This window comes from Vanessa tameamea, chromosome 11 (genome assembly GCF_037043105.1).
Source record: "Vanessa tameamea isolate UH-Manoa-2023 chromosome 11, ilVanTame1 primary haplotype, whole genome shotgun sequence".
In the NCBI taxonomy this organism is placed as follows: domain Eukaryota; kingdom Metazoa; phylum Arthropoda; class Insecta; order Lepidoptera; family Nymphalidae; genus Vanessa; species Vanessa tameamea.
In genome coordinates, this window is record NC_087319.1 from 3,502,936 (window position 1) to 3,527,450 (window position 24,515).

The 24,515-nt window shown below is 31.9% G+C and overlaps 1 protein-coding gene across 1 annotated transcript; it reads left to right on the plus strand.

Moving 5' to 3' along the window:
• Positions 1-19,806: 19,806 nt before the first annotated feature.
• Positions 19,807-24,298, plus strand: LOC113400835 (toll-like receptor 7). The gene has a single exon (XM_026640503.2). It carries the CDS (start codon positions 20,115-20,117, stop codon positions 24,000-24,002), a length of 3,888 nt encoding a protein of 1,295 aa, XP_026496288.1. The 5' UTR covers positions 19,807-20,114; the 3' UTR covers positions 24,003-24,298.
• Positions 24,299-24,515: the final 217 nt, after the last annotated feature.

The window sequence follows — 24,515 nt, forward strand, 5'->3', positions numbered from 1 at the left end:
CAGAAACCGGAGGTCAGTATTTTGTACAGAATATATCGCAGCTTCGATAATTTTGCCGCAAAAATATTTATAGATCATGGTAACACTGTTGACAAAATATCTTGAAAATGATTATTTAAACTAATATTTCAATTATGTAAATGAGAAAGGCAAATCTCGAACAATACTGGAGACATTAATAATCTTATAACACAAATCACACAGCCACAGCAGGTGTTGCCGAGCCAAAACACGGAACTAATTACAGCCTTATTATTAGTACACGTTTGATTAATATTAGCTTCTGTGTAATGCGTTCGATATTTGAATTATGTGTATATTACGCTTATTACCGGGTCATAAAGTATATTGTTGTTTGAAAACTATTTCATAAATATTGCGGTGTTATTGATACGTATACATTTAATTGCTACTAATTTGGAAACATGTATTGGTTTCGATTTATGGGAGTTCAGATTTTAAGTGCGTTTGTTGTTCTTTTTTCAATTTCGCCTATAGTCAAAAATGTACCAAACTTCAACTATTGGTTGTTAGAATTTTTTAAACTTTAAAATTTTAAACTTTCTTTTTTTTAATTCGAATTGAATCAAATTGAATGAATTATTGTTATTTTTATTATAAAGTAGGCAGTCGGTATAATATATTGGGTTCATAAATTGGTGTGCTAAAATTTTTGAGATTATTTTAGTTTCGTTAATGAGTAGGTATATAATTCATTAAAAATTATCAATATTATATTTTCTTGTCTTATGTTTCGTTTAACAAAATTAACAAAAAAGTAACATTGAGTAGAGAATATTCTTAATTTGGCTACATATGATTCGTATATGTATTAATGGCATTTTTTTTGAAAAATTTACATGTACATCTATGATTTAAATTATTTATTACGAGGCCAATGATAGCATTATTGCATGCATTTAAGTTCTATTAATAAATATAATATATTTCATGTAAAATAATTATGTAATTTGCACGTAGTAAAGTAAGATTATAAAGCGATTTAAAAAATACATTTCAAATAAGAATATGTTCTAAAAATTTAAAACTTAAAAAAATATTAATGCATTAAAAGAAGAATGAACAAAATTCCATCAAAGAGGTTGCAATGTCCTGGAAATAGTAGAACGGTAGTTAAATGTAGTGCGTTATAAACGGCATTTGAATTAAATCCGATTAGTTCTAAAGTCATACAGATAAACGCAACATATGCATATTTGATCTAACGGAATTTCCTTAAGGATTTGAAGTTGTAGATTATATAACTCGACACTGTAATGGTTAGAATTTATGACTACTCGTACTCGTAAAATACTAGCGACTCGCCCCGGCTTTGCACGGGTGCAAATTGTTAACAAAGAAAATGACATGTGCGCTTAGCATATACATATTAAGTAGGTATGTTTATTTTGTAAAGTTAGACATGTGTGTTATAAATGAGTAATAGGAATACTAAATTAATTGTGACATATATAAAAATGAAATGAATAATAGATTCGAATTCGGATTTCTTTAACTAATAACTGGTCCAAGGTCAACATTTTATGTTTACAGCCTGTTATGTAACACGCGTTTCGCAGTAATTTCTTTTTTTGTGGTATATCATTTGAAAACTATGATATGCTATGATATGTTAATGTAAAAGACTTTATTAATCTATATTAAATAGACAAGATAAGTAGAATATTTATCTTAATAACGATTCAATATTAATTGGAGACAAAAGCTTCGAAAACAACGTATAGTTTTTGGTAATATATAAAAATAGTTATTGTCAGTTTATCTTTAACGATAGATACAGACTTTGCGGTCTTATAAGACCAACGATTTATTAATACTTTTTCTTGATATATCTTCTACGGTTTAAACATCAGGCATGTAAGCAAACAAACATATTTTTTTTGAAATAAAACCGTTGTAGTTCATATTGTACAAAATATACATATATACAAACATTTCCCGTTTATAACTCTTTCTGTTACTAAACACCGTAACCAAATTCGTGGAACGGTCTAAAAGAAGCATACAGAGATACAGATAGAAACAGAAAGCTACTTTTTTATATTATAATATTATTGATGGTATATTTTTTATATGCATACATATAGAATACATTTAAATATTTATGTTAATTTTTGTTATTATATTATTTTTTTAATTTTAACAACAGTATTAACCAAATAACACCATGTTGTTAGGACAAAAAACCACCTAGCAATGCTTTGTATTGTTGTGTTACGGAAGGGTGAATGAACCAGTGTATTCCGGGCCCAAGGGACATAGTTACCAAGGCTGGTGATGCATTGGAGATGTAAGGACTGGTTAATTATGGCGCCAATGTCTATGAGTGGTGGTGACCACTTACCATCAGGTGGCAAATATGCGCATTTATTTTATAACATTCTAAATTCAATTTTATAATACAATTAAACGATTTTTATTTGTAATTAGACTGAACTGTTACAGATTTCGATTAGAGATATATTAATGGATTTCTTTAGAACACTTTAAAAAATACGCGGGTATGTTATCACCGGATATGCTGTTAATACTACTGATACAACTTGGTGCCATACTAATTATAACATATTACTGGTTTATTTCCCTACATTAAGAGAAAAATAAAAATTAAATTGCAAGTAACCTCAAGATCATTGATATAAGCGTAACAGCATAACATAGTTGTTTGCGTCTGTAGGTGAAAAAAACAGTTAAAAGCCGAGTGAAAACAATAGAAAAAAATATATCAATTTGAAGTACGATTTAATCAATGTTCCAAAAAAGCAATGGTGTTAATGATAATTAAGCACTTCATCCGGTGAAGGAAGACGTTATTTTTTAAGAACAACCTACGTCTAAACAAACAATGGCTACGACGCAGGAGGCACGGCTGAATGAACTAATTATTTACAATCCGACACGCGGCTTGATATCTGTTTGAAAAACTGTGACGTGAAATCCCATTTCCTTACTTTTGTCCAAAACTATTAAAATCGGATCGCCTACGAACCCCTTTCTTTCGACGATCATCTGATTTTTCGAAATAATTGACAAAGATTACAAACTCTTAAGAAATCACGACACAAACGGTATAAAAAAGAAATTAAATGCGACAAATGCTTTTTATAAAACTTATTTAATTATAAAAACTCACTGGCAAGTTGTAACTCCCGATGCCCCGATAGCGATATTAAAAGGAAATATAAATTTAAAATTCGAACGTAGTGTTGTACCTACCGATGCGTTTCGTCGCGTGATCGGCTCGCGTGTCTCATGCCGGGCTCAAATTAAAATCGAGTCGATAAGACACCATGCGCCTCACGACGCGTCTCTTTTAATTACACACCCTACTTATCTACCCCTTCAAATTCAAATTATTTAAAAAGCCATTACTAAATTTGGAAATATTTGAAGAGTGTTAATTAAGGCGATCAAAGGGTATAAATTATATTGACTTAATTTAACGTTCTGGCTTTGACATGTTTGTTTATAATTTTCTTTGTAGCCCTTTTTGTAAACTTTTGTTTTGCACGTGTGATTTTATTAGTGTTAATAAAAAATGATAGTTTTAAAAAAAGAATACATTCCACGACAAAACCGAACTTTCATATCATATACCAACTAAATTAAAACACAGATTCTATAAATAAAAATGAATTAATCCAAGTAAAGTTGCATATTTTTAATAATAAAATTACATAACAACTATTCAAACGAACATCGCTATGTTGTTCACGAGGAAGTAAAATTTTATTTAAATTCCATATCAATACTTCAATTTACTCAGAAATATGTCCGAGCATACGACAGAAGTCAGAACGAAATTAATGGCCAAGATAGAGGAGATCGCGTGCAAGTGATTCCGCTGACTGGGTGAGCTGGAAGCTGGTGTCAGTTTTAATTGGGCCAAGTTTGCTCTTGTAACGATGGGCGATTGTCTTATTTATGTTGGGTCAGAATTTAATAAGAATGGCCTTGTGATTGTCCTATTCCGTGTATGTTTTATTAAAGTAAATAAAACATCTGTTTTATTAACGGGGAAACGTTCTCTTTGTAATGCCTGAGTGAAAACTTAACTTATATGCATAATAGGCTAAGATACGGTATATGAAAGATACCGTGAACTGTTGTTTGATCATGTCAAAGTTTTTTTTTTAATAATTGTGGCAAATGCCCCGTTTTAAGGAATTACTAATATTCCTATTACCCCACCAATTTAGTTTAAAATTTTAGGAGTGGGGATGACAATAGCCTAAACCATTGCGCTACTGACGCTTCGAAGATTATAATATGTTTTTAATATGTAATAACTGTTAAATAATGTAATGAATTTTTTTTACAACTTCGGCGACTTTTTATTTATGAAAAAATTTAACTCTAGTAGAGATGATATTACTCGACGAATAAAAAAATATAGATTGTCTACTTTTCCTTTAATTTAACTATGAAGTTGACAGGTAAAAAAAGGGAGCAATTCTACTGACATATTTCCTATTCCCTATTCCGTAAAAAAAAAAAATCAGCTTAATCGTAGCTGAGAATCAATTCTACTAATTTATATCGGTTATGATACAGATTATATTCTGATCCAGTTGTACCGCAACAACTGGATCGTTGTATTAGTAGAACGAGAAACGGCTTAACGGCATCGATAACATTTAGAGTGCCAACCCCCAAGGCATTAATAATATAAACTCATTGGTTAACACATTTATTTAAAAAAAAACACATTGGCAGTTATAGGGACCTCAGACAGAAGTAAAAACTTAGACCACTTAGTATTGAAATTTCATAATGTTTAAATTAAAAATTCAATACGAAAACACAAGATATAAGTACATAGTATCAATTAGGCACAGTACGTGAGTTGTATAGCTATACATACACTGCACAAAAAAAAATGCACAAAGCGGCTATAGAAGTTTTCACTTCAAAAATAGAGTCACCTTTATTTCATAAAAAATAAAAAACAAATGAGTATAAATTTGTTATACCGTAATTCCTACTATAAAATGTATACCAGAAGACGCAACGCGTTTTGGATAAGGTTTTAGTATATAATATTTTAATGAGTAGCTTGTACTTCAAAGTTTCACTCGCTTTAAATTTAGACTATTGGCGAAAATTTGGAAATTGGAAAACATTAAAAAAAAAAAATACTTTCTAATTTTTTTTAAAAGATCAATGATAATGATTGATATGATAAATATAAATTCAATAAACATTGAAATACTAAATTAACATATGGTGCACTTGTATTCTATTAACTAAAAACAATTGTTATTGCATTTATATAATTTAAATAAAGCAAGAAGCGATCTAATTTCATGCTCCTGGTCCATTCGACGCTCGATTAGGAAAAGCAAATTAGACCATCAATATCATCTGAGCCCTAAGAGCTCTTCCAAGGATCTCTTACAATACAATCTAAATGAGACTGTATTATTATTGTTATTTGTCGACCTACTTATATGTATACTGGAAATAATGGTATCTTTTTTGTATTTTATACGTTACCGCAGCGTTTTTATCATTGTTCTGATTGAGTTGAAATACACCTATTGTTGTGATTTTATTGCCTTATTTTCGTTAATAATTTTTGCTGAATAAATCCATATTGAAGTCATAGTACATATTTATTTTATTATATAAAGTTAATTGACGCAATATTGTTTTTTTAAGCTTAAATTCTTTGGGCGTATTGTCTGCTATTTTCCAAGAAATTGGAATTGAAGTACTACGGATTAGCATTATATTATAAACATACACATATACAATAATATATAAGTTATTTTTTAACGTGAACTTGAGTTTGTCTTTAGTTTAATTTTCGTTTTATTTCGCTTCATTCTAATTAACAGTTCATCAATATAATTATACAGTCTCCCTAATTATTGTATGTCCGGATTACTTTTGACACACGTGCACATTTTACGTGCATTATTTTGTTTTATTTACTATTCATAATGTTACGGATGATGATAATATTTAAATAGCACTTCTGGTCTATAGCCCACGACACTAAACCTGGCTATATATATATAATTTGTCATATCATTAATGGGGGGATTCGAAATGACGATGCTGAAATTTAAAAAAAAACTGGCATCGACATAAAAAAAAACAAGATAAAAAATGTTTAGTTTTGTAATAGACACAATTTTAATTAGCCCTTAGCTTTTACGTTTATGAACAAATATATCAATTGTCGTTATATTTTTTTTTATAAGAAATATGATCAACTAGTCAATATCATATTTATAAAATAAAGAAACGTCTGCTCACTAAAACGAGTTCCATCAGAATCGTTTTATGATACTTTAATAGGTGTGTTTTATTATAGCTTTGCATTTACACGATAGTTAAAGAAATATACATGTGTAGTCAAGGCATATTGTAAATCCATACGGCTGTAAACAAACACACACAGAAACATACCATTAGAGTTGTCGGATACGTCTTTATAACTGACGGATTCCTCTTTAATTGGCACTCTATCAGTCAATCGTAAAACAGGCCAACATCATTATAAACAAAATATCAAAAGCGGAAAATTCAATACAGACAACGATTGATGGAGTATCGACTAGAAATTTTCAAATGCGCATTCGATTTTGATTTTTATTGTAATGTAATTAAGTGCATTATTCAATTTTATTGACTAGGAAGACGGATTAAGAAGTTGTTAATAAAATAATTTTAGAGATATAATAAAAGTTAAAACATAATAGCTGCTAGTATTATAATTTTATAACCGTTACAGAAACGATCTCAGAGTAACGATATAGCTTTTTTCATGTAACATATCTTTTAATTACATTTCAAATATTAACTCCTATTGAAGAATAATATGAAAAATCGTTAGGAATTCATGTTATCATTGACAGTGTATTAAAAAAAAACATTTTTTTTTTTTTAAATATACCCATAAGTTTTGTTCTTCTTTCAATTGTTTTGACTGATTTTACTACTTGTAATTAGGCTGAATGTTTTATTTCCAAGTGCCATCGCATTTGAAATTTCAGGTTTAAAATTTGTACCACACCAAGATTAGTAATAACGTAAATTTTAGTAAGACAGTAAAAACTCATTTCATAATAATTTTACAGTCATAATTTCATGTTACACAGATTAAAGACAGCTCGAATAATTGAAGATTAAGAACTCATTTCTAATTGACGTGTGCGCTTAAATACGATAATCTTGTTATTTATATTGTCTTTACATCCGGAAGACGTCATTAACGATTACCTACCGCGACGTTTGTCACTCAGAGCCCGCCGTCTCTCATCAGCTCCGGAGGGTGAGTATGAAAGTTCATTAAAGCATCAGCTGTGAATGAATATTCCCTTTTTAGAAAGTTGATAATAATCTATGTAACATGAATGAGTAGTTATGATGTATGATTCCGGTTTCGTTTTGAAACGTTGTCCTATTTAATTAAACTACAAACCTTAGTAAATCTTTATTTGTTTTTTTTTTTTTTTAAGAATGCATATGAATATTATATCAAAGTTCTTTTCTTTGATAGAAATGAATTCTGTATGCAAAATAAATCATTGTTAACGCCTTCAATTCCCCACAAACGTCTAAGATGTCTGATGGGTTTGAGCAAATTATAATCACTGTTTAGCAGAATTAACTTTATTAATATGTAGAAAACGTATACAAAACGTGCCGGTCACTATGATGTCACAGAATAGACAGTGACAAAAAATAAGTTACATTATGGTTGTACTGGTGTTGCAAGGCGCAAATTCAAATAAATCTAATTACATTTAACAATGTCCTTTGTCTCAATTAATAAAATTGAAACAATCAATAGCATATATATATAACATCTGATAACTACTGAGTTTTTTACCGGTTCTTTTAAAATATACATTCCGAACCGGTGGTAGCTTTACTTTTAACATAGTTCTGAAAAAATACGATTCAAAAGTGCTTGCCTAGAAGCCTAATCGAATAAAGTATATTTTGATTTTGATACGTACTTTATCTTACTCAAAAGCCTAAATGAAGTCAATTTAATTTTAGTAAAAGTAATACAAGTCATATAAATTAAATAAGTTACGTTAGATTGTTCAAAGACGGCAATGATGTGAAGACGAAAAGGAATTTGCTTTGTTTAACTCAACAGCGTCCAACAAACTATGAATACAAAGTTTTGTGGCTGTTTCTGATTTTAAGACATGCAACCCATATTCACCCTTTTTAATATAATAAAGTAATAAAGACTATATTTGTATGAAATCTATCTATCTTTGTGAAATTCTAACTTATTACTTGGAAACGTAGGTTGTAATAAACTAATGGTTTTATTATAAGATCGATAGAACCCAAATTAAGTTAGTAGGACTTGAGTAACAAGTACCGTGACCTCCAAGAATCGAATTACAGGTTGCGTGACTTATTCGACGTGATTGAGGCACGTGCGCGGGACGTGACGTGCCGTGCCGTGACATGCGTACCACGCTGATCATCAGATAAACAAATATGACTTCAGAAATGCTCAAATCTGCGATGTTTGAGAATACTTAGTCTAGCTTTTCATAATCTAATAGCTACCAGAGTTATGTATGGAAGCTAAACAGAAAATTTATGTTTCTTTTTAATTTTATGTGCAGATGTTGTTTCTTTTTGTAACTTAAGAGAATATGCGTTTGATTTATTGAATCGTTATTAAGATTTTATGAAGTTCATATAATCTTAAACGGGGAATTTGTATTCGTTTTTGTCGCTTCATTATAATGTTTCGCGGGCTCCATTATCCTTTTTTATAATCTTAGTAAGAAAACTTAAAATATCAGATTGAGATCATTCAAAAACCCTAATGCGAGGCTCAAGATTAACCAGTACGATGTATTGCGATGCGCGTGCGACGAACGTGACTGTACGACATGATCCAACTACGAATGGTATCAACAGTAAAAAAATACTTTGCCTGCATTTCTTTTAAACGAAATCAATAGTATTTATATGTATGTATATTAATATTAGATGTGTGTATTTAAGTTATGTGTTAATAATACCATTATTTTTCTTTATCTTATTTTTTTTTGCCTTGGCCTAAATGTCGAGAAGATATTATGTATGTATAGACGTATACTTTCATATGGCACATCCACTAATGACCGGGTGACCAAAGGCTGGGTACAAGGTAATGCATTCGCATAATAAATTCTATAAATAAATATATTTTTTATTTCAAAGACGAAATAATTGATGTAAAAAACTGGACCTAATATAACAACGATTTTTTTTTTTTAAATTTTCCACATAACACTCAACAAAGAAAGCGTATAAGGTTTTAATTATATTTAAAAAAAAAAAATGTTACAATTAATCAAACAGCTAAAGCATGACTTTGAAGATCCACAAAGCGAATTAAAGTCATTATTGCTACGTAACTCATCGGAAGAGAAATTCAATTTCGTCTAATGCAAATTTAATTCTCTCCCTACGATCCAAGAAGGGTTCGATTGTTGTTTTTATTATTACGAAGACCCTCATCGTATAAAAATCATTAACGTTTAGTTTGTCAATACCTAATTAGCATAACATCTTAAGCTCTTTATCATGATTAAATGTTTTTACTTTATTTATTAGCTGTTGAATTTGTTAAAGTGGAGATCGTCTAGAGATTAAAACACGTATTTTAAACAAAGTTTGCGAGTTCAAATCCCTGGCAAGCAAGACCCAATTTTCATGGACTTCATTTCGTCTCCCGGTCGTATATTAAAACATACTGATAAAACATCTGATACATGTGTTTTATGACTCACATGTAACTCACATCGAAGTAGCGTAGCCTTGGCATAAGCTTTTAACTTCTCATCTCCTCAACAGAAGAGGCCCAGCTCACCAATGGGACATTAACAGGCTAATAATTAATTACAAGTATTTTTTATACAAATATATACATTTTTTAAATAGTACGTAACTTTCTTCGTCTGAATTTTTTCGGGAATACTCACTTTTGTGATGATAATTATTATGTCTTGACTAATATTTGGTAATTTTATGATCAGAAGTATGTATATTAACACGTAGAGTCTAGATTGAATGATAAAATAGAATATACAGGTTTTTACCGAAAGATCGTGGGTTGCTTTTGGTCATTGGGTAAGCACCATTGAATTTTAAGAGCATTGCGACGAAACGAGTATTTGTCGGATGCAATTATTACACCCGTAGTGGAATACGCCCCAAATTTAAATATTCTTAAAATAAGATGAAACCTTTGCCTAGTAGTGAGAAATCTAGGTTCTATTATTTATAGGCGAGATTTGTAATTATTTAACAGACAATTTTTTTTTTTAACAGATTTTTTTTTTTGCAATTTCGTACCGGTTAAAAGCAAGCTATCAAAGGTACTTGTAATTGATTATACTGGAAAAAAAATTAATTGGATTTGATTTTAATCGATAGTCGGGTGTTAGCAACTATTCGATAATGTCACTACACTATGTTTCTAGTTATATATATACCATTATAGAGTACATAGGTATTATATTTGCGTTAAGCACGATTGCATGTCAATGAGGAATATTAAAGTATAAAACAACAACGTATAAACAATACTCGCACCCCTTAACTTCAACAGTAATACATTTTCCGTTTTCATTATACATGAGAGCGATGAGCCTTAGATCGGATATTTGATATATTATGGTAATCGCATGAAGTGTATTCGATTTCCACTTCGATCGTTTGTAGTGAGTCAGTAATAAGCCGTGGTAGGTTTAAGAGCTCCATTATGATTTGGATTATACAGCTTGTACACACGTGAAATGGAGATATGTTTTAATGTAGTTTATATCGCCGTCTCGCTCTTTTATATAACATGTATGATCAATTAGTGATAACAACAGCACTTTTGTCGAAAATTGACTTACTTTGATGGATTTATCATTAACATGTATTATTACTAGCTGAACCTTAGGCTTTAGCCGCGCGAAATGTATAAAACTCGACATTCCAATCCCCGTTTTACCCCCTTACAGGTGGAATTCCGTAAAGTCCGTCCTTAGCAGATATCTACGCCCTACAAGAAACCTATCTGCCAATATTAATAATTTCAAGTTTTTAGATGTTATAGTTTATGAGATTTCGTGATTAATCAGTGAGTGGTATTTCGTTTTTATATATAGAGATCATTATTATTGTTACAGTTTACGTCACATATACCTTGCTGACATTTACGTTAGTGTGCTGTGTCGAGTTTCAATTATGTTAAACAAATAATAAAATAATTATTTCTATATTCGCTAATGTCCGAAATCAAATCTTATTCGACTATAAATCTGGGGATGGTATACTCATTTCAAATTGATATAATTTGAACAGATATATTCTTAAAACCAAGACAGTATAATCGACTATCAAGCGATACCGTCTAATATAAATGATACTCGTTGAAATACATTTCTACCAATGCTTATAGGTGCTAGAAATAGAATGGCGTACAGTGGACCACATAATTAAGATTATAATCACAAGTGCTTATTCTGTGATCGAGTGTACAAACAAATATCGCCTTAACACGACATTATGCATGTTTTCTCATCATTAAAACCTATCACCTCTGTTAAGACACGCTACGTTGCTGTTCTGTGAACATGATCATTTAGTTTCCAGCGATACTCTACGTCTGAAATAATCCATATCTTTGAAACAAAATATCCTTTTCCTAAGATCTCATTGGGAGCGCTGTTGCTATTCTTTGAAATAGTCTAGTCTTATTGTTCGTGGTTCATTTGTTACAACAATGGCTTATTCAGCAAATATGGTGCCAAAATAGTTTAGTGGTAATAGCTATATGTGGATAGGTAAACAGGTAAATGTGGATCTTAAACGTAGGTTGCGTGCCGTGCCGGATTAACCATGTCAGGGATAATCAAAATAAAAACGAAAATAAAACTAATACATATGTATTACATATTATGTATTTTAAGAACAAGGGTAATACAAAAACTTCAAAATGATAGATCAAAATCTTGATCATAGTCTTGTAATCAATTTTTATCCCAACTATATCAATGTACATTTTCCGAACAATAAAACGTTTATTTACTTTATTTAAATAGTAGATACCCATTTGTATTAAGTAGTGGATAGTTTAGATCTAAGGAACTCGTAGTTTAGTTAAAGCGTTCTATATTTTCTCTATTGCAGGATTCCAAGGGTAAATAGGAAACGTTGCTGAAAGATACGGTTTGACTTCTCATGACTGTATATGTTTGCCAATGTGGAAACGGATTATGATTTAATATATTTAAATTATTACTTATTATTTTAAAACTCCAACGAATAAAAATTAAAAATAGTTACTGTGAAAATCATGCCTGCGTGGAACGGTGGCAAATTACTACTTGAACGGATATTGTAACTTTTTACACAGGATCAATGTGCTTTATGACCAAGCGTTATTTTTAGGTTAAATATTATGAACTTTTTATTTCGTATTCTTATTATTTACTTTTTACATTATTTAAGATATTAGGTTATATTTATTACGTTTATGATAGATAAATTAATTTTAAAGATTAAAGGATCTAAGTTGAGAGAAAACTTAGACAATTGTCTATATATTTTTTATTTTATTTGATAAGACATTGGCTCTATCACAAATATTTACAATTCCTTACACAGCCAATACGCCACCAACATTGGGAACCAAGAATTTATATCTCATGTTGGTGTAATAACACTGGCTCAATAATCTTTCAAACCAGAATAAATAAAACAATATTAATTAACATTGCTTAAGGATAGTAAGAGTCATGAGCGGATGTTGAAGCCTTACACAAAATCTTAATACCGATATTATTAATTCTAAACTAAAACAGTTGTAGGTAAGCTGAAATACAAATAGAAATCAATATATTTTCGACAGTTCCTCCCATACTACTTCAATGTAGCGGTTTTGTTAGTGGAAGTTCAAATAAAATGAATAATTCAAACCAAAGTACATGACCAAGTTAAGTTTTATGACCTACTTTTTGAGTTATAACTTCTGAACTACTCGTGATACCATTGTTTTTAGACTAACAAAGGTTATCTTTATTTGTGTATTTGAATCACGCATGATTTAAATTTATCGTATGTTTGAGGTAATGTAGTATGTGTCAAACTAAATAATAATAATAATTAGAGCTATAATTACCTAAACGGAGATTTGTTACCATTATCTTGTTGTTTTATTCGGAAGTATTTACAGCTTATATTATATAATAAATATATATTTATAGTTATAGTTTAAGTTTCGCAAAATCAACATCTTTCTTCTAGTGTATTATAAGGTGACTGACAACTGCCTTAATGTCATCAAACATACATAACATACATAACATAAGCAGCCTGTAAATTTCCCACTGCTGGGCTAAGGCCTCCTCTCCCTTTGAGGAGAAGGTATGGAGCATATTCCACCACGCTGCTCCAATGCGGGTTGGTGGAATACACATGTGGCAGAATTTCGTTGAAATTAGACACATGCAGGTTTCCTCACGATGTTTTCCTTCACCGCCGAGCACGAGATGAATTATAAACACAAATTAAGCACATGAAAATTCAGTGGTGCTTGCCTGGGTTTGAACTCGAAATCATTATTTATAATTAGTTTTTGCTCATGGTGGAAATTGGAGGAGAACAAACGTTAATTTGCAAATTGGAACTTCTTAATACTACTTGTATTTAAAAAAAAAATCTATAGGACTATAGTTAATTACCAAATACCAGACAAAATAGAAGGTTAAGAAACGAACGAAAAAAGGTACTAAATTATTTTATTTTTGCCTAAATATCTTATATAGACTTATATTATTGAGCACAGTGTCTGTATGTTAGTAGTTAGCTAGACACTGATTTAGTAGACCATGCGTTAAACCGATTAGTGTTTTGCCCTTGGGTTAAAAAACTACACACAAGAATAAATAATTGTTTTTTATTAATAAGTAAAGCAATTTATCTATACCAAGTTATCCGAAACAATTTAACCCTCTGATGTTCGAAACGGGTATCCTATCTGCATTGTCAGGCTCTTATTGTGGCCATATAATGATGTCTACACATACTACTAGCGTCGTAATAGAACCCTTGCGATGAAATTTGTTTATTTGATACTTACGCCCTAGGCCGTTTCACTATTCGGTTAACATTCACATTGTGCGTCCCCGTATAAAGATTTTGTACTGTATTGTAAGGTTTTACGACGTATTTAAAATGTTTCGAATTCATAATAAGACTTTCGAGCGTAATACTCTTTGTTCTATTTTTATTATATATTTATTTGCGATAAAATGTTGGCAATTTTAGTATGATAAGTTTAATGTGGTTTTTATTTTTTGCGTAGTTCTAACTTTGTTTCTCGAGGGAGAATTAAACGTCTTAATGTCTAGTTCGTAAAGTAAGCCTTAGAGATATTACGCCAAAGTCTATCAGGTTTAATGGATGATAAGTAAAATGTGTGATCGACATATTATGAATTTTTAATCCTTTACCCTCCCTGATGAACACAAAAAAATGTGCGATAGTTTTGATATTGTATATTTTTATTACTAGGCAGCGTTACGATTTAGTTTTAGTATTAATTATATATACATATTATTTTTTTATATATCGATATAATTATGGTATTCCTTAGCCATATAAATGTCTAACCGCAAAAAAGTCTTCGATTCCAGGCGGACATTCGAAATGTGTCATCGAAGAGGAGTTACTGGTATAATGTATATAGTGTCAATTCATATATGTATGTGTGTGTGTTAGAGTTAAGTCATGGCTTACTATTGTAATAAATATACTAAAATAATAAACTCGCAGCGTATCTAGGATACACATCTCATATCAAGCAAAAATATATACGAGTATTAAAATTATTTACCTCCTAACCATGAACGGAAGCGGTATATTCCAGCATGAAGTAACAACTATGTTACGATCGTTTTAATAAAACCCATTTAGAGCAAGGAATTTATTGAAACAAAACACAAATTGTTCAACTTCAAATCTCTTAAGGTGTAACTATTTGTGAAGAAATAACTACCTGTGTTTAGTAAAAATCTTTAATCTCAAAACCGATAAAAAGTTGAGACGGTGTGGGAAAAAGGCCGCTAAAAGCTTATCCAGGGGGATTATCACAGCCTATTCTGTTTCGTATCTACATAACGCCTGCGAAAATGTGATAAGGCAAAAATACCCGAAAGGATGACGCACGAGGTGAAGTAAATATTTTGTCAAAACTATTGTATTTCGGCGAAGCTAATGAATACAGAGATAAAGGGTACCTGGACGACGGACGTATTTTTGAGGCCCTCTAATGGGCCCAAATTATTATTGCTATTTTTTTTTTTATTATATCCGGACATTTGACTCCACTCCACCTGATGGTAAGTAGAAGTGGAGCCCCAACGCGAAGACGACTAGTACAGTCAGCTAGAATGAGCTGCACCAGTCACCCTCGCCATGCCAGCCCGCAAGATGCCTCTTCATGCCTCGTTTGAAGGCACCCAGGTTATAAGAGGAGGGGAACACGTGTGCTGGTAAAAAGTTCCATTTTTTGGCGACGCGACAAAGAAAAGAGTTGCCAAATTTCTTAGTACGCGATGGAATCGATGTCACAGTTAGGCGGTGACATCGCAAGCCAGCACGCGTAGATCTGTGAAGGAAAGGGAAAGCAGGAATTAAAGAGAATAATTCCTCAGAGCACTGGCCGTGATACAGTCGATAGAAAACGCTCAGCGCTGATATTTTTCGACGCAAGCGTAAAGGTTCGAGGGTGTTTGTGACCTCTACGTCACCAATAATGCGGACCGCACGTCGCTGCAACTGATCCAAGGCTTCCATTAAGTACTTAGCGGAGCCATCCCAGAGGTGCGAGCAATATTCAACGCAAGACCGTATCTGTGTTTTGTACAGCAGGAGCATTTGTTGTGGCGTGAAACAACGTCGCTTTCTACTTTAACTTTAACTTTAACTTTCAGATACTACGTCAATGTCTATAAAGTTTGATCGGCTAGTGGGTTACAAATAAGGTCGCCAACTCCGAAGTTCTGGGATCAAACTCCGTATTTGTAGTAAAAAAAAAATTAGCTTCATAATCTTCTTAGAAATTTTCAGTAATAATCCAGAGTCTAAAAGTTGGCAGAGTTTACACTTCCGTACCTCAAATAGTATAGCTTGTTCCGTATAGCCAGTCCTGCGTCTACACTCTTTCCGATCATGTCCCATTTCCCCCTCCCATAGGATTAAGAAATTGGAGAAATAAAGAGTGACTACACTTGGAGAAATAGCTCTCTATTTCTACACTTGTAATGCTGTAAGTATTATTATTATTAAACAGAATAACTGTTATGTAGTAATTACGGATAATATGTAGGCTCGTAAGCTAAATAAATATTTTGGAGTAATCAACATGTCACTAGTTAGCTAATGAAGGGTTCCCGAGAACAATCCCTATTTGTGAGGATTAGGCTGATCTGTGGATTAGTGTTCAAACAAACCTTGATGCTATTGATAAAATATTGACGTATATTGGGTCAAAAGCTTTTTATTCATAACTAGTTTGCTCGTCAGCTCTGTCAGTCAGGCGATAGGTATGTATTGTCCTTTTCTGATAACGTTTTTGAAAAATTTCATCGTGATCGATTAAGTACTTAAAATCTAAAAGCGTAACAAAAAACCAACAAAAACACTCATTTTAATATTTATAATTAGTGAAAATTATGAAGATAAACAGGAAGATAAAATATATAAGAAAATTGACGAACAAAAATACCACATTTTTAAACAAATTGCAAAATACCTATTTATTTATCAGCATCAAAATAAGATGTGGTTGGAAAGTTAAACGAGCTTAAGGCCAATTCGGCTGCGGTAGAGTGCGAATACAACTTCAAACCATCCGCTTGCGGTTGGAACGAGGAATATTTTTGCCGTTTTAGTTTCAAGTAAAAAATTGTGTTGATGCTTTTTAGGTTAACATTTTAAAGAAATATCCCATTATAATTGATGTTGTTTATAGACGATTTAATTATATATTCAATTGCTTATGTTGTTAAACACGTCTTTATAAAATAGATTTGTTTTATTTAAAAATACGCAATGTAAGTTAAGTAAGTATAAGAGAAGACTGAAATTCTGTTAGCACGCAATTAATGCTCTTTTTGTTAATTTTCGTCGCGTTCAACCAGAACGCCCAAATCGATAGCTTCGAATTAATTGTATCCAATCACGGAATTAAGACAAATGACAGTATTTATGCGCGATTTGCTTAAATTAACCTGGATCATTATACGATTGATTATTAACGCACGCTCAAGCTTAGGAACTTACGTTTTATCTTGTTTAAATATATTACGTGAACATTCGAAATTCGTTAATATTTATTATTTCCTACCTATCATAGAACAAATAGACATTTCCTTTAAGAAAGATACGTAAATGGACTATGTCGGTAATTGATAATTTATTTAGGTTTCATGAATACGAAATTTGATAGATTCAAAGACAACAGGAAAAAATTACTCTTTAAATATGCTGCTTCAGTTTATCTACGTAACCAACCCCGCTTAAATAAACGTTTTAACTATATATTGCTAATAGAAAATAATGTTTAATCTATTACCAAAATACATAAGCTCTTGCGGATAACGAACGAAAAATTTGAGATAACACTTTCAGTTCCTACAACTTGAAACTTCTCGGAAATGTTGTTAAGCTAAGCTTCCTTAGATTACGATTATACCACGCTTGCTCGTCAATATAATTGCTAAATTGTTTGTAATTTAAATAGTTTAAAAAATTTATGATATTAATTTATATATTAGTCGCCTATAAAATGACCTGAAGAAGCTGACGACTGGATGCGTAAGCGTATTCTCTGAACCAGGAATTTGGCGCACTTGAGAGCAGTGGGTTGTAATATTGATGGTGATGCCGATGATGATGATGATTCCAGTTGCACAGTTTTAATACAGCTATACATTTCAATATTACATTCTCCTTATTATGACATAGGTTTTGTTTTGGTTATACATGAAACTATTAACGGTGTTGACTTATTAAAAAAAAATACAACAGAAAGCTATATTTAATCCTAGTTGAGTCTTGAAGTAATTAATGAGGCGTCTCATTAGAGATGCGAGATTTACTTTGAGTATAAATGTATAATAATTTTAATATTAAGTTTTACTATGAACTATTATAATATATCATTTATTTTTATCTGTGTTATAATGTAATCTACGTAAGTTAAGTAATATAATTCGTAGTTTAATAATTGTTGACAAATAAAATTTGTAAACGTTATAGAAAAACACTTTTCAAAATGTACAGATATTTTCGATATAGATAAAGTATTATAGTTTATTCAAAGCGCTTTTACACAAACAACGTAGTCTGTTGTCAATGAATTGTCAAGTTGTTGTTGACGATTTAATATATGGCGTATACGAGGCAAATTGACAATTTGTACAGTTCCAAAATAAGCTCTATGTACCAGACATAAAGGACACAGTCGTATCAATCATTCTCAATTCAAAGTGTGAATAAGTAAGTGAACGTAGAAGACACGACTTTTCCATTTTTCTCTCACTGCGTACAGTCCCAGTTTTCGGAATCGAAAAACATTAGGAAGCAACAGAACATTCGAATTTAAAATTTTATTTGTGACGAAAGTTTGACTTTGAACACAGCGTCTGTGAAATTCAAGCGTTTTATGACTTTTACGATCGCATAAACGTGATTTATGTAAATAACGCGTCAGCCTCTCAAGTCTTTTGGGTTGTATAATTGAGTTTAAAATTGATAACGTTGAAATTCATGATCTTATTTGCATAATGTTTCATCAATAATCAAATAATCGTTGCGTTAACTTGTTCAATGTTTGAAACATTACATTATTTATTTGTAGGAAAATGAAAGTTAAACTTTCTTGTAAATGTCAAGACATTGAATGTATGATGTATTTAACGCACATAATGTCTTAGATTTAAATCTACGTATAGTCCACGTTTCCTAACTATTGAAGACTATTATGTCGTTTAAGTAGAAAGTGTTGACTTAGTATCTCAACATGCAAATTATTCAAGTAAGTTTACAATTATGACATAAAATATATTCTTTTCACGATATTTGTAGAATATTATTAAATTAATTTAAGAAGGTTAAATAAGTATTTATCATAGATAACATTGGCTGCTACTTTGTTTTATATTCATTTCTAAGATTCTATTGAATACATTGTAAACGAAAACCTGCAAAGCTTTCATAAAAATTGCAAAGAAAGTGGCGACCTCTATCATTTGATTACATACGTATAATATACATTCAGTAAAAAATACTTGGAATTCAAATATTTTAATGTAAATACAGGTACTTTTAAAGGATGACATCAATTTTAAGTAGCAGACTAATAGTGTTTAGCTTATAAATGTTAATTAACTCATTATATTTAACTTGATAACATTATTATAATTAAACATTTAAATAATAAAATATTTAAACAATATAAATAGTTATAAATATTAAACTCAACATAAATACTTGTTCTTTTGAAACTTTATTAATAGCTCACAAGGTATTATAATAATAACCAAATATCAAAATACTATATTGAAATTATAAAAGCTTGATTTTCTCATTTTAAAAGCTTAAACTATTTTCAAGTATATTGAATGTTATTTTGCTACTTCTCACTAGATGGCTCTACGCGTTCTTAAAGTAGGCGAGAGCTTACTAGGGGTGCGGGCGGGGGGAGTAGGGTTACTTGCGCGTCCCCACTGCCACTTCCACGAGTCAAACGCAACGCTTGACAGTCACAACGAAACCGCGCTGCGGAGAGGATGCGTTACAACTCGCGCCTTTCTCTCACACACGCATTAAATTCTTAATAACAGAAAACTGTCAAATAATCAACTCATATAAGTGTGCTATATTTAAGTTTAATAATATTTATCAAGAACTTTTAGTGAAATCTAAAAAGGACTTTAGTGAAGTGAAATGCTCGCAAGTTTTTCTTTAGCGCTAAACTGTACTTTGTTTCGGAAATGGTGATATCGACCCACGGGGAGTGTTTATGAGACGTTCTACAGTGGAATGAAATATCTGTGATAATGTTTGCTATAACGGCTGTGTTCTGTGCGCTCGTGCATGTCGGGTGGACAGTGCCCTACGGCTCCGACAAGTGCATGCGAGTTACCGATAGGGACTCTGAAAGTAACGTTATCTGTAAAATTCGCACTTTAGATGGAGACGGAAGCAGTATATCATCAGTACACTCAGAGACGAGTCGCCTATCTATCGAATGCAATCATCTTTTGTTATTTGAAAGTTCACTTCGGGCGCATTATTTTAGCCCTGTTGTGAGTCTCACCGATCTTTCTATAAGTAACTGTAAACTACTTAGTGTTCCGGATAATACTTTTCAAGATCTGAATAAATTAAGGCGACTAAAACTTCGCTCAAAGAACTCTGAGTGGAGTCCTACCAAGAACTTGGAATTAACTTTGAAGTCTTTCAATGGATTATCGGAACTGCAGTCGTTAGATCTCGCTCAAAATAACATCAAGTTTGTTCCTTCCGGAGTATTTTGCTCTCTGGAAAACTTGAATACATTAAATTTAACGCGTAATAGAATAAGAACCGTCGGACAGATTGGTTTTGGCTCTGGATGTGGTTCCGGTCTTCATACGCTTGATTTGAGTTATAATGAAATCAAGACATTATCTGAAGATTCTGAATTATTAAAATTGAGAAGTTTGCAACAATTATATTTGCAACACAATAATATTACTGACATATCAAGTGAAGCTTTTAACGGACTTGTTTCATTAAGAGTTCTAAACATATCACACAACCGTTTACATACTTTACCAGAAGGCATATTTGCTTATTCAAGAGAATTAAGGGAAGTTTATCTTAACGATAATTCCCTATTTGAACTCGCCAGAGGAATTTTTCATCGACTGGAACAGTTGATTGTTTTGGATTTATCAAGTAATCAACTTGCGAGTAACCATGTCGATCATGGGACTTTCCTTGGATTAATAAGATTAATTGTCTTAAATTTATCGAATAATGCATTGACAAGAATAGATGGGAAGACTTTTAAAGATTTATTTGTTTTACAAATATTAAACTTGAAGAATAACTCGATTGGCTATATAGAAGAGAATGCTTTCTTGCCATTATATAATCTTCACACACTCAACTTAGCTGAAAACCGACTTCATACAATAGATGAAAATTTATTTAATGGATTATTTGTACTTAGCAAATTAACACTCAATAATAATTTGCTTGTTAATATAGATAGAAAAGCATTTAAAAATTGCTCTGATCTTAAGGAATTGGATTTGAGTTCTAATCAACTGTTAGAAGTTCCTGATGCACTATGGGAGCTACCGTTCTTGAAAACTCTTGATTTAGGAGAAAATCAAATATCAGATTTTAGAAACGGTTCCTTTAAAAACCTCAATCAATTAACAGGATTGAGATTAATTGACAATCAAATCGGAAATTTAAGTGTTGGAATGTTTTGGGATCTTCCCAACTTACAAGTTTTAAATATAGCCAAGAATAAGATACAATCTATAGAAAGGGGAACCTTCACTCGAAATTCGCAGCTGGAGGCAATAAGATTGGATGGAAATTTCTTGTCGGATATCAACGGTGTATTTTCAACGTTATCAAGTCTTTTGTGGCTCAATCTATCAGAAAATCATCTAGTGTGGTTTGATTACGCGTTTGTGCCTAGTAATTTAAAGTGGTTGGACGTGCACGGTAATTTTATTGAACACTTAGGTAACTATTACAAGTTACAGGACGAAATTCGTATAAAAACATTGGATGTTAGCCATAATAGAATAGTGGAAATATCATCTATGGCCATACCTAATAGTGTAGAACTGTTGTTTATAAATAATAACTTTTTAAATAATATTCATGTGAATACGTTCTTCGATAAAAAGAATCTGACGCGAGTGGACATGTATGCAAATGAAATTGTACATTTAGAACTAAATAGTTTACGTTTATCAACTGTGCCAGTAAACAAAACTTTACCTGAGTTTTATATCGGTGGTAATCCATTTCAGTGCGATTGTACCATGGAATGGTTACCTATTATAAACAATATGACTGCTATGAGACAGTACCCGCGTGTGATGGACTTAGAAAATGTTTTGTGTAAAATGACAAATACTCGTAGTGGAACTCATGTGCCCTTAACTAATCTTAAAACATCGGACTTTTTGTGTGAGTATGAGACTCATTGTTTTGCTATCTGTCATTGTTGCGATTACGACGCGTGTGACTGTGAAATGACTTGTCCACAAAATTGTACCTGCTACCACGACCCGTTATGGAACACTAACGTTGTTGATTGTTCCGGGCAATCTTCCGTGGAAATACCACACAAGATACCCATGGACGCAACCGAAGTATTTTTAGACGGAAACAATATAAGAGAGTTGCAAGACCACGTTTTCATCGGACGACAAAAGATGCGGTCTCTCTATGTGAATAATAGCAATGTAGATAGTATACAAAATAGAACATTTGCAGGCCTAAATGCTTTACAAATACTACATTTGGGTAACAATAAACTAAAAGAATTAAAAGGATTCGAATTTCAACAACTAAGTAGCTTAAAAGAATTATTTTTACAAAATAACTTAATAAGCCATATCGCAAACATATCATTTTTATCGCTTAAATCGTTAGAAATATTACGTCTAGATGGAAATAGACTAGTCGATTTCGGTGTTTGGAGTTTCAACCATAATCCAAACTTAAAAGCTGTGTCTCTCGGTAACAATTTATGGTCATGCAAATGTCGTTATCTACAAGAGTTAACCTCTTATTTGGCTGAGAATGCACAAAAAATTATTGACATAACTGACGTATGGTGTTGGAATGGGGATGCGAAGCCGCCACAGAAAAAAGAACTTAATTTAAATGGAACTGCCTGCAGCGATTATTACGCCGATAATTCAGTCATCGGAAACATGTTAGTGTCGAACTACGTTCCCATGATGGTCTCGACTCTTACCGGCTTTATGTTAATTTTATTAGTTTTGGTCTTACTGTTTCTTTTTAGAGACTCGTTGCGTGTATGGCTTTATACTAACTGTGGCATTCGAGTATTTTCGTTTTCTGGTGCATTCGAGGAAAATGAGAAACTATATGATGCATATGTTTGCTATAGTCCTAAAGATGAAGAATTTGTCATACAGTCTTTAGCTACTGAATTAGAAAATGGTAATCCTTCCTACCACCTCTGTCTTCACTATAGAGATATTCCACATCACGGTGCTCAGTATATGCAATGTGCTCCGCCAGTAGTTGAGGCAGCGGAAGCATCAAAAAGAATAGTATTGGTGTTGACTAGAAATTTTATGCAAACAGAATGGTCACGATATGAATTCCGACAAGGATTGCATGAAGCATTAAAAGGATGCATTTATAAATTAGTCTTAATAGAAGAATGTTCGGTTGTAAGAGACGCTATGTGCGATCCAGATTTACGACCGTATCTCAAGACCAGTTCCCGTTTGAGATGGGGTGAAAAAAGATTTTGGGAACGTCTGAGGTATATGATGCCGGATACGTCGCATTCAAGTCACAAAACGCGATCTCACAATTATAGAAAGAATATAAACACATATACGTTAGATTCTTCTGTACCTAACGGAGGAAATCGAACGTTAAATTATCCGGACAAATCACCAGTGTTAGGAAATACTGGACAGGGAGCTAGTGCGCCTCCCGATTATAGTACAGAGGTACGACAGTCTCCATCAGCTGTAAGACATACACAAGGAGTCGCTTACGGTCCAGATGGGAGACCTATATCAGATCACATATATTCATCGATTGATTCTGATTACTCCTCCTTAGAACAAGGTATGGCGCCAGGCAGACGACGAGAATTGCGACAATGGCCACCTCCACCACCTCTGGTGGACACGGGCAACGCCGTGCAAGCTTACCTAGTCTAGACGGGCCGTAGCCTTCTTCCAGTCACATTGTATATACTTATGTAGATGTTAGATTTAGTACGCTGTAAATATTGTAATTATTAGTCTTAAGTGCTATACCAAAATTTATGTAAGTGAACTTACTATTGCCTGTTTGTTATCCTGTGTATAGTTTCGTATTAAAATTTTAAAGACTGCTGTAGCAAATAAATATTGTAAATAGCAAAAACAAGTGATCATACTATATAAATATCATTAATATGGCGTTATTTATACACTATAAAAAATAAAGTGATGAAGATTTATAAAAAAAAAAATGTCTTTTATTGTGTAAAAACCTCTTTGTAAAATTATAGCATAACTGAAAACATTTGAATATATAATTATAGTAAGTTGTAATCACAGAATAAGATTGAAAATACGTATTAGAATAGATAAATTTCTGCTACATTAATGGAATGAAATCATAAAGATTTGTTAATATTGAATTAAGTTAATTGATAAGTTCAGTAATTATTATTTAAATATGAAAGA

What these genes read in the sequence shown, in the direction of transcription:
- LOC113400835 (XM_026640503.2), top strand. Translation starts at nt 20,115, where the DNA reads ATGTTTGCTATAACGGCTGTGTTCTGTGCGCTCGTGCATGTCGGGTGG.